The 14,347-nt window shown below is 37.7% G+C and overlaps 1 protein-coding gene across 2 annotated transcripts; it reads right to left on the bottom strand.

The window, feature by feature from the left end:
* Positions 1-272: 272 nt before the first annotated feature.
* GOSR2 (golgi SNAP receptor complex member 2) lies at positions 273-12,302 on the bottom strand. 2 transcript variants are annotated; one of them, XM_026682766.2, is made up of 6 exons: positions 12,199-12,302; positions 6,682-6,746; positions 6,172-6,280; positions 5,493-5,625; positions 5,014-5,154; positions 273-2,027 (listed from the first exon to the last, which is right to left on the bottom strand). In XM_026682766.2, the coding sequence occupies exons 1-6, from the start codon at positions 12,234-12,236 to the stop codon at positions 1,866-1,868; spliced, it is 648 nt and encodes a 215-aa protein (XP_026538551.1). In that variant the 5' UTR covers positions 12,237-12,302; the 3' UTR covers positions 273-1,865. The 2 variants fall into 2 exon arrangements, with proteins under 2 accessions (XP_026538551.1, XP_026538552.1); XM_026682767.2 differs by lacking the exon at positions 5,014-5,154.
* Between the last annotated feature and the right edge of the window lie 2,045 nt (positions 12,303-14,347).

Raw genomic sequence — 14,347 nt, 5'->3', positions numbered from 1 at the left:
AATTAACATTGAGTCATCTTTCAATTAACTACCTCATCTAAGGCAAAGCATGTGACTCCTTAAAGGAAAAAAGGAACTTTAATTTGAAGGAGTAGGTCAATACAGCAGAAGGGGGGGAAAACACAGAATGAAACTATAATTACTGTTGAATATTTTCCATATCTGTTCGGAAGCATTTTTAATCTGCTTAAACTTACTGAAACATTATCCTTATCAGTAAAAATGGAACAAGAATCAAATAAATTGTTATCGGAAACATGGCCAGATTGCAATTTGTACATGATGCTTGGATGTTTATTTCAGCATATTGGTTGTATTAATGAATTTGGGGATGTAGAAAGACAGTTAAGCTTTGTATGGTATTCAGCTTTGTTTGGGTGTTTTCCCACGTCATTATAGTTGTGCTTTTAAAGTTGTAGCAACGTTTCGGCAGAATCTCATCTGCCATCATCAGGCTTCTGTACTGTGTTCATCTGTGAGTCAGTTAAGTTTTGATAATAAACAGTTAAGCTTTGATAATATACCTTACTTAGCCCAGCTTACTCGGACAGCCAGGCACCATTTGCAACCAGAAAATTCACAACACAGGATATGTCAACTGTAAGGATTTTTTTGAAATCTTTGAGATTTACAGTATAGAACAGCCCACATAATTTGCTGTATCTATACTATTCATCTACTCACAATCAGGTTTTTCAAAAAGAACAATAATACTGGCCCAGTTGGAACAAAGAACAATAGGTCTGAGATAGGTTTATATGCATTTGCCTGGAAGTTTTCAACTTAACTCTGTTCTTTAAGAGATCTGCACAAAATTTCAACACCCCCGCCCCCCAGCCCCAACTCCATTAAGAATTATATACTTTAGACTCAAAAGTGGCTAAATTCATCTTGTTAAATCTCTCTATATAAAAAGTTCAGAGATTTTTGGGCACTGTACAGCATAAAATTGCAGAAATAAGTAATAAATTTTGCATTCATGAAAAGTAGAAGAAACTGAATACACAAAAGCTGGAGGAATTAAAAGATGACACTTTTGTGATAAACACAATGGCTATACTGTGACCCAGTGATTCTAAGTATAAATTTTTAAAAATATACATGTAAATGCATTTTGCAAGGAAGTTTGTTATTCTCTTTTAGGATAAGCAGGAAGTTCCACATTTCTTTCCCAATACTAAAAGCAGGATTCTGCTACAGGGAGCATTAGCACATGTATCTAAATTATCATGGTCCCTAACACATAAATTGTTTACTTGCAAGTAAGTTACTACACTGTAGTTCAGCTAGTCTTCACTGTCTGTTTACTCTAGATAAATGACAGACACAGAATCTATAATTTTCAAAAACCATCACCATTGCACATGGACTAAAGGATTTCTATTTATTTTAATCATTGCCGGGAACAAGACAGTCTCCCTGCGCCCCACACCTGCAATAAGTTAAGCCAACGAGTCCTTCAAGCCAAGCCACTTCATTTTCTCTAGTAATTATAGTGTTCATAGACATCTAGATCTTGAGGAACTATGAAATCTATAGATCCAATAGTAACACTTCATTTATTGGGCACTTTGTTGAGAAGCTTTATAACTTATACCAGGATTATTAAGAGAACAAAAGGAGACAGCTCTTCAACTAAGCCTGAGAGTCACATGGGCAACTGTCCACTAAATGACTGAAAAATGATGAGTGTTGTGTAGCTAAGCATCTCTGCATACCAATGGCAAAAATCTATATAAGCCGCTCAACTTGAGCATCTTATGAGTCACATGGCAGCTGTGGCCAATCCAGGAAATTCACAGTTATGCTGGTAGTCGGTGTAGAAAGAAAGTCCAACCCAGTCTGGTAGTATGTTTTTCAGCCTTTCAGGTAAGATACTGCACTACGAGGAACATGATTATGCATGTCACAAGCATGCCACCAATCATGAAGTACTTATCCTGGAAGGCACGTTTCTCAATGAGACGCATTACTGTATTAGATAAACCAAGCATATTGGCAACATCCATTATTTTCTTGTGAGTGCCCTAAAAGTGACAGAAAAAAAAAATGATAATATTAGTTTAAAAAAAGTTGTCAGAAAGGGTTTTTGACTATCAAAGTATATCTCTTCAGATATTTCCTACAGAGCCTTCAGTCTCTCCAGAAGCAAGATACACAGTTTACACAAACATGTGAACCACTTTATTTTACATACCCATTTTTTCTCACCCACTCTAAATTTCCAACCAACAACCTTTTGCTCTTCAGAAATTCTTTATAACTCTTATGCCTTCTGTAAGCATCTACAGTCACCTGAAATTTTAAAAATGATTTGGGAAGGATAGGAGGGGAGAGGAGAGAAGAAGAGTAGTATTTTCTATTTTTATTTAATATTTCCTTTCTGCTTTTAAAATTATCCCATATTATTGCTCAATCCAATAGAAGAGTGTTTTAAAATGTATACAGTTGAAATGGCATTATCAGCTGTCTTGCAAATTAAGATCAGTTTAAATGGCAATATACTTGTGGATCATGATTTACTCATTGCAGAGGGGCTGATTTTGCACCACAGGCTGACTCCTGACTGTTCTACACAACTTCCTTGCATACAGTTTGCAATCACAAACTAAGAAACTGTTTTTAATAATAGCTCCTTATTATGTACGTTTTCCCATGTAAGTCTGCCCAGCCATAAAGCAATATAGACCATCCTTGTTATTTGCAAAGTTCTGTTCCAGGAAACTACAAATAACAAAATAATAAATAACGGGACCTTGAAATGGGGTGGGAAGATGAGCCCATATTGAACGCATAGTTATTACCTTTCTCTCACAAGCACTTATTCTTTCCCCTATGGAGATCGTCTCAGCAATATATTTGTTCCTCGGTTCACCAACTCCAAAAGTGACATCCTTGTGGCAGTTATACTTTTTATTCTTTGAACTAAGTTGCTTGGATGATGATGAAAGATGTTGTCCCATTAGAGCCACATGACTCTCTGCTGTCTTTCATCCAAATGGCTGTTTCACAATCTCATGTACCACTGGTTTCTACTGCTGCATAGAGATTACTTGGGACTTGCTCCACTGGCTATGATGCTTACCGTATGGATAGTCTTCCCTCCTCTGTGCAAAGCACACTGATAGAATTTTCTCCATTGCTAGTTGAGCAAATCACACCAAATAAGTCCAGCAACTACAAGGACATGAACTATGCAGCTAGACTGACTCAAATAGATCCACCACAATTACAGGAAGAGCAAATACATTATATGGACAACCTAACTATAGTGTAACTTTACACAGTCATAGAATCCTATTCACAATTTTGTGCATAAATAAGGTAGCAAAAAATGGCCCAAACCACAGATATGTAAATACCTTGGCATATACTGAATATATCGAAGTCTGGTCCTTAAGGTGAAAACATACCAAGATAATAAGACAGCAGCTAATAAGAACCACCTAAAAGCAAGGAGTATATGCCTGCAGCTATCAGAATAGTAACACAACTGGAATGTGCAAAACTCACTGTCCCAGATACAGAATGTTCAGGAGAAGTCTGGAATGTCCTGCCATCTTCCAGATCTCACAGATCTGGCATTTCCAATGATAGTTTGGCAGCCGGAGAAATGGAATGTTGCAGACTTCTCCAGAATTGTATGCTATACACATATCTAACTAAAAAACAGCACTATGTAATTAAATAATGAACCAGTTGGAAGCTTATTTGTCCATCAAGGCATAGGTGTGCAGAAAATGAGTATGTTTGCTATGAAATTGGGAAAAAGGGACCTTTCAGCTATTTGTAAATATTCAACCAATGGTTTTTTCTTTAATAGAGGCACTTTATTTATCTGTCACAGTTTCAAAGATTTCTGGAATTGGTCATTTGGATCTCAGAAAATAGTTGCATTCCAAAATATTTCTATTTCCAAAACATCAGAAACTGCCAAATCCACAAGGCCCGCGTCCCTTGACCAATCCAGCCTCTTCTAAGTATTAGCTCAAGAACAAAGTACGGTTAGAATAAAAACAGGCATCAGGTTCCGAACTGTTCTTTGCATCAGCAACTACTAAGCACGCTAATTGTTTTGTTTAACCACTGCAGAAGCTATGGGGCATTTGAAGGTAAGATGAGGAGAAAGGGTTTACATAATTTAGAAATAGCAAGGGCTTTGTACTAAGGATATAACATGCTGATAGCGATAGAATACACAGTAACAAAATAGATTACATAGAAAATACAAAAACAGTCTGAAAAAGTAGAGGAGATCAAATACACAAGGCGTGACTGGAGAAATGAGACCAGAATCAGTAATGATTATAAACAGGACCTCTGAAGAAGGGTAAAGAAGCAAGGAAGATGAAGAATGGAAGAACTAAAAAGAAAAGAAAGCATGCAATCTCCTTAGGTACCACTGGCATGGAGGATCCACTTTCAGAACTTCAGAATGGAGATACAACCATCAGATACGAGTTTTTTTGTAGCTCCATTACTTTATTAAAGCTCCCACACAGATTAAAAGGCAGTTTGCCTATCTAGCCCAGTTTGTTGCTGAATCCAACTCTCTCTCTATGGATTCATGAGTCTTTCCAGTCAACCATCACTGGAAAGCTGTAAGTGGCAAACCAGAGAACCATGATCTCTTGTATGCAAAGCACTTGCTATGGGAAACAGTCCAAGTCACAAAAAAGCCAGAAGAGCTTCGTCTAGGAGCAGACTTCTAAAATTATCTTTTATTTCTATAGTTGTGCTTATTTTAACTAGGGACATCTTCCAAAAAAATTGAATTATTACATCAATAAAACACCCAATTCCTCCCAAAGATGCAAGTACTGCAGCCAGCTTTGAGAGCAAAGCTACAACAAAAATAAAGCTAGATTTAAATTCCATGTAATTCAAAGCAAAAAATGACTGAACTGGGGGCTTGAACTGTTCTGATGAATTTCTGATATTCCAATTTAAAATATAGTGGATGCCTGATGTCACCATAAACAAAAAAAGGTGAAGGTCCTACCCTATGCCCACCTTTAATGTCACTCTCTGATCCCTCAGTCCCTTTAGGATGCTGGTGCCGCTTCCAATAAGATCATCCATGCCACGGTGGGCATTTTGAAGGGATTCATTAAATTGTAATGTTTCATCAATTGGAATGGTGGTGTCAGAATCCTGCAGGGGGAGGGAAGGAAATGGAAGCATCTTGATTATCTTTCCTCGACATTCTTAACCCAAAGCCTCTACAGAGTCAACCATATGCTATGGCCATGAAACTCAAACTTTCTGCCCTCCCAAATTCTTTCCCACTTCTGTCCCCACACTTATAGAAATCCTGTGCTTTAACAATGCATTCTCAAGTGCATTGCTCACTTAATTTTTAGGTTAAAAAAAAAAACCTATGCGAACAACAGCTATTTTTTAAAAAAATGTGGCTGTAAAATTCTGAGGGCTGAAATCAGAAAGCAAGCAAATGTAAGCCTAAGTTCTCTGGTTTTAAGGGCAGGACTTACATTAGTGGTAAATGTTCGAGTCAGAAGCTCCTCACGTTGTCTTTCTTGCTGCTCCCGTGAATAGCGACGATGCTGGAAATTTCGCAGTCCTGTCTGCAGATGCTGAATGTCATATTTCAGCTGGTCAACCCGGCTGAAAAGAAGCAATAGATAATAAGCTCCCCCCGCCCAAATAAAACAATAATTAATGGGGAAAGATTGCAGGAGTATTATAAAGCAACCTGCTATTGTTTAGTGAAACATTCCACATGATTATAGAAAACCTGTGCTCAAACAGTGTTATACTTTTGGCCACATATATATAGATGTACAAAATACCTCTTTAGCTGCTATTATATATTTTAGTTGAAAAGCAAATTTTCATGTCTCAGATGGGAAATTTTTCCAATACTCTTTCTATCAAGACTCCTACTACTATTGGGCCTACTATTCCTATAGTATCCAGTCGCGGGGGGGGGGGGCGGGAGGCAATGATAACCACAAAAAGCCCTTCTCAATGGCAGCTAAACTTTATAGAACCAAAGAAATCTATCTGAATCACAGCATTTATTACTCCTCACTTTTCATTTGTTTTGGGAGTTTTTTTTTTAATAATAGCAGCATAAAAATAACACAAACCTTGATGTGCATCAGGAAATTAAAATGGGTTAAGATAACAACAAGAAGAAGAATCACTCACAGTTTGGCATTTTGCCGCTTGTTTGGAGGTTCCTTGTTACAGAAGATTTCCAGCCGGTCTAGATTGCTAAAAATTCTGTCTATACGTGCCTGAATTTCATTTTCTACCACTACAGAGGAAAACAAATAAAAAGAAGTTCTTTTGCTGCTTTAAGATGCACAATATTTTCTTTCCAACTAAACATCCTGTTTAATAGAAATGAATACTTCAACTTGCATAGGTCAGATAAAAGGAGCTATCAGGAACTGGATGAATAACCCAATGAGATTCTGGTAAATAATAAATGAGATACAAATAACATGGCTTCACAACTGATACCGATTTTAAAGTCTGTTGAGGCATGTTAAATAAACTGACAAGTTAATAGTAAATTTCTTATACCATATTTTTCTGATCTGTTTTTCTTTGTTGAATTCAACAAAGAGAGTTTCAGATATTATTAGAGGGCAAAATGCTTGTGGCATTAGATTAAACCAACAGTTAAGCTGCTTTTATATACCAATTACTCACAGTGAACAGACTCCTTGTCTGAGGTTTCCAGACGGCCCATGTACGACTGAACTTCGTGGATCTGCCTGTGAAAAAGAAAACAGGAAAAGAGGAAATCTATTAGCTATTCCAAAAGAAAAAGTGAATTTTTCAAGAATAGACACTAATGTACAAAGCAAAAGAGATTCTCCAAATGACTTCTTTGTGTTCAAGTAAACGAATATTATAAGGTTGGTAAATTACATGTACTTCTTAATATTGATACATTATTTTCCATAAGTATTAAAGGTTTTTCCATAAGGGTTTAAATAAGTTTTTATGCAAACCCAATGCAGGATTATAAGCAACCATTTGTCTCCCCAACTGTAGAGACTAAGACCACCTGCAGATGACCAAGAAAGTCAAATTGATTCTTTTCACATCAGACTTGATTAAATACAGTAGCCTTACAGAATCTACCAACTATCACCACATTACTTGCAAAACTGAGGTGACAGAATTGTAGAAAAGAAAAGAAAAATGTGGATGGTTTTTTCCCCATCTCTATTTTTATTAAGATTTGTTTTAAATTCATGGTATTCTGAATATCATTGGTTATTCCAGGCAATTGAAATAAAAAGGCAAGAAATTATAAAGTCAGTATTTTGTTTTTTACATAGTAACCTTTTACGTTCCCGTACATCCATCTAATGCTCCTACCTCTTCCTACCCCTCATGACTAAACACTACATCAGTCTTCCTCAAAAGTTGTGCGCTCCAGGTATATTTTGTAGAAACCAAATAAACTCCAGTCTAAATAGTCTTAAGGAAAATAGTGAGTTGTCTTCAAATATTTAATATTCTTAAAAGGCAAATTTCAACCCAATCTTTAATTGCTTGAATACAATACTTCACTCTTTTTTTTACTTCAATATTTAACTATTTTAGCTACTAGAAAAACCTAAATCAATTTAAACATAGGAGACTTTCTACTTCAAGCAGTTTCTCAAACTTTCACATTCTAATAAAATGAGGGTGTTGATGGATCTGTGCTTTCTAGTTTATCTTAAAACTGGGAGATGCGATGCTTCCATTAATTATCTGGCACATTTCCTAAGGATCATCTCCAAAACAAACAATGGGAGTGAAATAATGGGAAGAACTCAGCCTTGCCAACTGGAAGACCTGTTTTAGAAACAGAACAATTCACACCTGAGGCACAGAAAATGGGACAGGACACTGGAGATCCAGTGGAGAAAGGAGGGGAAGAATGCTCTGCTCCACGAAATCTCCTAGAAATGGATGCACGGCACAGAAATGATGGCATCACATCAGGAGAGAAAGAAAAGGCAATTAGAAGGTAGAGAAAGTGTGGAGCAGATCTGCAAGAAAAAGACCACTGATGTGAAGACAGGGAGCAGTGTGGTGTTATTCTCCATGTAAATGCAAAAGAATAAATGATGGCATATTTTTCCATGTATTTCATTTTAAATATCATTCATAAACTAGATATAAAATTTGGTCTGCATTAGAAAAATATTTATTTATTCATATACATGCATGCATGCATACATGCATACATACATAATACATATACATACATACATACAATTTCTATAGCCGCCCATCTCTGCCAGTTGACTAGATGACTTACAATTCTAATACATTACATATACCCTGTTTCTCCAACAATACGACCTCCCCCAATAGGAAGTCCCAGCATGTTTTATAGGCATGAAATGAAATTAAGCCCCTCCCCCCAAATTAAGGCCTATATTAAAACATGTGAAATGGGGGGGAATGGGGGGGGGGGCTTGCCGTTAGGAAGTACTTTTGTTGCACACCCGGATATGGTGCTGCCTGCGTTGACCCCGATACGAAGTGCCCCACCAATGCCGAGGTCAACATCCAAGCCGTCGCCGCCCGCCCAAAGATGCAAGGGGGGGGAATTAAGTCACCCCCGAAAAGACGGCCTAGCCATTTTTTCGGGGCTCAAAAAAAAATAAGACCCGGCCTTATTATATGAGAAACACGGCACTAAACATATGAAAAAATAACCACAGCAACCTTTATTTTTCAGAAAGTCATGAAAAGGATAGAATGAAAAAATAAATAGAGGAGGTGGAAAAGGAAGAGGAACTGTTAATGAAACTTAATTTTTCAGAAAGTCATGAAAAGGATAGAATGAAAAAATAAATAGAGGAGGTGGGAAAGGAAGAGGAACTGTTAATGAAACTTTAGGTTCAAAAATGGAAACTGATTTAAACATCTGACTCCAGAATGTATATTCTGGCCCATAGTTCCCATTCTTTTTTCTTTATTTTCCAATCAAAATTGTCTGTATCTATTTGATAAAGGGAAAAACACAACCTAAAATATAATAATGCCTTTCTTCACTTTGATAGTTATATTTCTTTTTATTTCAACATTAGAAGTAACTTGCAAAGAGTTAAAAAAACATACTTTTCTTAAAGGTCAGCATTTTTAACTCCCATTTATAACAGAACTTAAAACAATTTTAAAGGAAACTTTCAACTCTATTGCTTGAATAAGCTATGTTTCAATGTTTTCAATTAATTTATTTCTACCAGTGAATCCTATTATATACAACACATTTTATAGAGCAATGAAGTAAATGCTATCTGGTATGGGTTTTAAAAATTAAATATCACATATATTTCAATTCTCCCTTCCAAAAAATTAAAAACGTTTAATTTCTTCAAATGTGCAGAAATGTTACATATGCAAATATGTATACTTGAAAGAAAATATTCATAGAAATATGTTACTGTCAGTTTATCTGAAGTAAGAATTAATTTTAATTGATGAATTCAATCCAAGGTGCTTAAAGTACCATTTCTTTGAACCAGTATTGATCTAGACAGTATGCTGTCCCAGGAAAACCTGCTAGCGTTCTTCCAATTCTGCTAAGGTGGAGGGGGCGGGGGGGAGAGAGAGAGATCTGTAGGCACTTTCTGATGCAGTGTCAAGCAAAAACCCCTCCCATCAGAATCTGATATAACTCCATACAGTTGGCTTTTTCATAATTAACACTTTTTCAGAATATCTAGGAGGTGACATCATCTGTAATTGTGCTATGTATCTATTATTATTATATTCATGGAGAAAAATCTATTTATGTGGTTGTTAAAAATCAATTTGATCGTGGATAATTATAAATAGTTGTTGGATAGTGGGTGCTGTGTTTGATTCTGATGGATGTAGTAACCTTCCAAGTGTCCTATGATATGGATGATCCAGTAGATAAATCCGAACTGACTTTACCAAGTCATGAAGCAAGAGATTTAACCAGAGGTGGTATTCAGCAGATTCTGACCAGTTCTGGAGAACTGGTAGCAGAAATTTTGAGTAGTTTGGAGAACCAGCAAATACCGCCTCTGACTGGAGATTTTAGTGTCCTTCCCCTGCCAGGCCCACAGAACCAGTAGTAAAAAAAATTGAATCACACCACTGGATTTAACTAATATTTAATGCTATTAATTTTAATAATATGTAGTGTATGATGTTTTATATTACTCTCATTTTATTTTATAGTTACAATGTCATTAAATCATATCTCAGTAAAATAAGCCTTTTAAAACCACAAAAGAAAAGAAAACATACTAACATACTTCTGCAAGGATTTGGATTGGCTAACAAAAAATCTAAACATACACCAGAACAAGTTAGTGAACAAAAACTAAGCTCAGCCGGGGTTGTATGCCAAACCTACAGTACAAACCCAAAATACTGAATAGTATTTTAATCAGATGCAAAGGTTTAGACTTTTTCAAAAATTAAGTAATGTAAGAAGTAAGCACTCAAAACTTGGTACTTAAAGTTAGTATTTGTCCTTGGATTGGAGAAATGGCAAAGACTACATTTAGAAAAAAAGATAATAACACATTATAGCTCAGATGAATTCATGTAGTTGGTCCATTAGACTTCTTCATTCTACATTTGACTTATCAATATGCTGCTGATTGTTTCAGACTTTCCATGCCTCTCATACAATTTCTTTCCCTTTCAAATCAGAATCCATCTTGTCAAACTTTAGGACCATAGTTTCACAAGACAGTCATATGTGAAGGCATATTGTAAATACAACACAAGGAAAATTTGAATCTTGGTTCAAGTATACAGTTGGACCAGGGACACCAAAGTTCAGGTCAATTCATGTTATTACTGATAAAGAACTCACTCTGTTTCAACCTCTGTTTCCTAATAGCAGAAGTGGATTATCTATATTGGAATTTTATTAAGATGAAGAGACAAAGTGCAAGGCCTTTTTCACCTGAAATATTTATAATTATCAAATTTCTTCCAATGAAAAATTAAAGAGAACTAATTTTCTTAGTGTTAATTTACTTCATAGTTTTCTCAATTATGAAGTTTATTTAGCCTATTAATATTTTTTTCCAAAATCTTTAAACCCCATCCAAAGATCTCTGTAGAATACCATAACTGAGAAAACATGAAATTAATGTTTTTAAATGAGGAATCATGGATGCCTTGTCTTGCTCAATAAGAATTCAGATCCTCTTGCCAGAGCCTCAAGTGAAAATTCTCAGTTCATCACTCTGGGCAGAAATACCCAGTTTGCTGTAACGGGAGCTTATGACTTCTCTATTTCAAAAGCATTAGAAATTCAATGAGCAAGTATTATTTTTATGAATTATTTCTCACTTCAGGGTAGCTCCTGTTATTGGTTAATTTTTTATTGAACTGAATCGTTTGGTTATATTGTGTTTAATTGTAACAACATGAAATTAAACAAAGCCTCCTTTCTATAAGCAAAGCGCGTTTTATTACCATTAATATTTTGTACTGGTCCACCGTTTCAGCATGAAATTAATCAAAGCCATCTTTTGTACATCAACGTGAGTTTTATTTCGATTATTAGACTAAGTCCAACTGAGCAATAAGGTTATCTTATGCAGGGGTCTTCAAACTTGGCACGTTTAAGACTTGTGGACTTCCACTCCCAGAATTCCTGAGCCAACATGACTGGAAGAGGAATTCTGGGAGTTGAAGTCCACAAGTCTTAAAGCTGTCAAGTTTGAAGACCCCTAGCTTATTGGATAGCCAGGGATAATTAAACAAGGCACCATTTACTCAAACTGAAATCCCTCTTAAATTCAGAAACTGGATTTCAGGAAGCTGCCTGTTGTTGAGCTTCTTATCCAGAAGGGTTCTTCCTAAAATTTGAGTAAATGCAGCAAGGGTTTTGAAGTGCTGCTGCCCCGCAGCAGCACTTCAAAACCCTTGCTGCATTTACTCAAATACCGAGTGGTGCAATCCAGAACACCTGAAGGGCCTGGGTCCCCCATTCCTACGGGGAAGGATGCAAGGTCGTGGAGAGTTGTTTTGTTTTGTTTTTAATAAAAGCCTGGCTCTTGGCGCTGGTGCCTCCTGGCAAACGGTCCTCTCCCTTTGCCTTTCTCTTCCCCGCTTCCCGCTCCTTTCCTCCCCCAAAGCCTGCTTCGCTTTTCCCAGCTTATCTCCGCGTTTGCTCTCAGCTCCGGAGAGCTTTCCACGGCTTGCCCCTCGCACACCCACTTGTTGGTCTGATGGTAAAGGACCTCCATGCCGACCATTCATCCGCCACACTCCCCAGGATCATCGGAGTGCCTCTTCACACGTCAGCAAACCCGGCGACTTCCGACTTCCCGTGAAGCGAAGGCCTCCGGATGGCGTGACGCACCCGCAGAGCCGGCTGTCTACGCTCTTGCCTGAGTAAACGTTTGCTGCCAGGGCGGCGCGGGCTGCTCGGCGCTGCCGGTGTTACACGTGGCGTTTTGGTTTGCCTTGGTTTCGGTGTGCGAGTGTGACGTGCAGTGCCGACCTCCATAGAATTTAGTCGCTGCGGCATTTTGCTTCTTCAGTGTAAATTAAGCTGTACTGACCTTCTGCAGGTCGCCTTTCCTGTTTAAATAACGCTAACCGAGCGCTTTGGATTTGCGATTAGGCTCATTAAAGGGAGAAGTCTACGGAAGTCCTGGTTGTCAGTCCGTCATCCAATTCTTGGTTGTCCCAAAGATGCTTTTTCAAGAGGCAAATGGACGTTCTGGGGTTGTTGTTTTTTTGCTTTGAAGACATTTGGCTTCTCATCCAAGAAGCTTCTTCAGCTCTTAAAGAGAGAAGCAACCTAGAACTAAGGAGAAAGTTCCTGTCAGTGAGAAGAAATAACCAGTGGATCAGCTTTTCTTCAGATGTTGTGGATGCTTCATCACTGGAGATTTTTAAGAAGAGATAGGACAATTTAGTTTAGTTTACTTTATTGTCATTACACCTTGTACAATGAAATCAAATACCATCTTCAGTGCACATCATGACTATGACCATGAAAATAAACACAAACACACATCCTTCACCCTTCACACATTGAACCGGAATCCCCCAACACGGCACCAACACTGCACTATACAGTAGAATTCAAAACAGCTACTGCCCTGGGATAGAAGCTGTTTTTCAGCCTATTTGTCCTTGTTTTTATTATTCTGTACCGTCTGCCAGATGGTAATAGTTAAAAAAAAGGGTTCCCAGGATGAGATGGATCTTTGAGAAAGTTTTCTTAAGGCAGTGGGATCTATAAAGCCCTTCCAAATAGGGAAGAGGGTAACCAATGATCTTCTGGGCAATTACATTAATCCTCTGGAGTGCTTTCCTATCTGCCACTGCGCAATTGGCAAACCATACAGAGGTGCAGTATGTTAAAATGCTCTCTATGGTGCAGCGGTAGAAGGTCACCAGCAGTTTTTCATTCAGTTGTTGTTTTCTGAGAAGTCTCAGATAGTATAATCTCTGCTGGGCCCTTTTGTCCAGTGCTGCAATGTGAGCATCCCAGGTCAGGCCCTCTTTTATGATAACACCCAGAAACCTAAAACTGGCCACTTGCTCCACTCGGTCTCCATTGATAAGCAAGGGCTGTGTGTCTGATCTGTTCTTTCTATAATCCACTATATTTGTCTGAGATGATATAAGGTCCCCTGAGCAAGGGTTAGACTAGAGGACCTTCAAGGTTCCTTCCAACTCTGTATTCTGCTACTGTAACTGTTACTATAACTAGGTTATGTTTAGCCCTAATTGAAACTTTCCCATTCGTGGATTGGACTAATAGCCCAACTTCAGGCCAATGTTAATTTTAAATATGGCCAGGTAGAGGGAGACCAGAGGCTAAAATTTCTTCCCATCACAGGATCAGCTCCCTTTTAATGGGAAAATCCAGCTCTGACTGCCTATATTCAAACCTTTATTGTCAATGCACAACATGTATAGAATAAGATTGGCTGAGCCTCCCTTAGTGCGCCACCCCCGCAACACAAATACATCTCAGTAACTCACAGTGAAAGAAAGAACATCCCTAACCCAATACATCATACTAACAAATACACCACCCTCTATACATATATGTGCATAACATGACATTACATTATATTGCACCAATGTGAACATGTTGCATATTGCACTGGCCCTGCAAATCTATCATACTACATAGTTACGATGTTATATTGCATTCAAGAGTCTGACAGCTCACGGATAAAAGCTGTTCTCCAGCCTGTTCATATGACTGGCTATGCTTCTATATCTCCTACTCGATAGTAGGAGAGTGAAGGAGTGCTGGCTAGGGTGTGAATCATCCCTGAGGATTTTCCTCACTCTGCTAAGACGGTAAGTCCTAGCGTTTTCATCCAGTGGTGTTAGGGGA

Source organism: Notechis scutatus, chromosome Z, assembly GCF_049901735.1.
Source record: "Notechis scutatus isolate UNSWTSFEM ecotype Mainland chromosome Z, rNotScu1.2, whole genome shotgun sequence".
In the NCBI taxonomy this organism is placed as follows: Eukaryota; Metazoa; Chordata; class Lepidosauria; order Squamata; family Elapidae; genus Notechis; species Notechis scutatus.
This window is presented reverse-complemented; position numbering and strand designations above follow the sequence as displayed.

Coding starts and splice junctions, on each gene's coding strand:
- GOSR2 (XM_026682766.2), bottom strand. CDS start 12,236: ATGGTCGGCATGGAGGTCCTTTACCATCAGACCAACAA. Junction 6,281..6,681: donor AGACAAGGAGTCTGTTCACT/GTGAGTAATTGG, acceptor TTTCCTCTGTAG/TGGTAGAAAATGAAATTCAG. Junction 5,155..5,492: donor CTCGAACATTTACCACTAAT/GTAAGTCCTGCC, acceptor CTCCCCCTGCAG/GATTCTGACACCACCATTCC.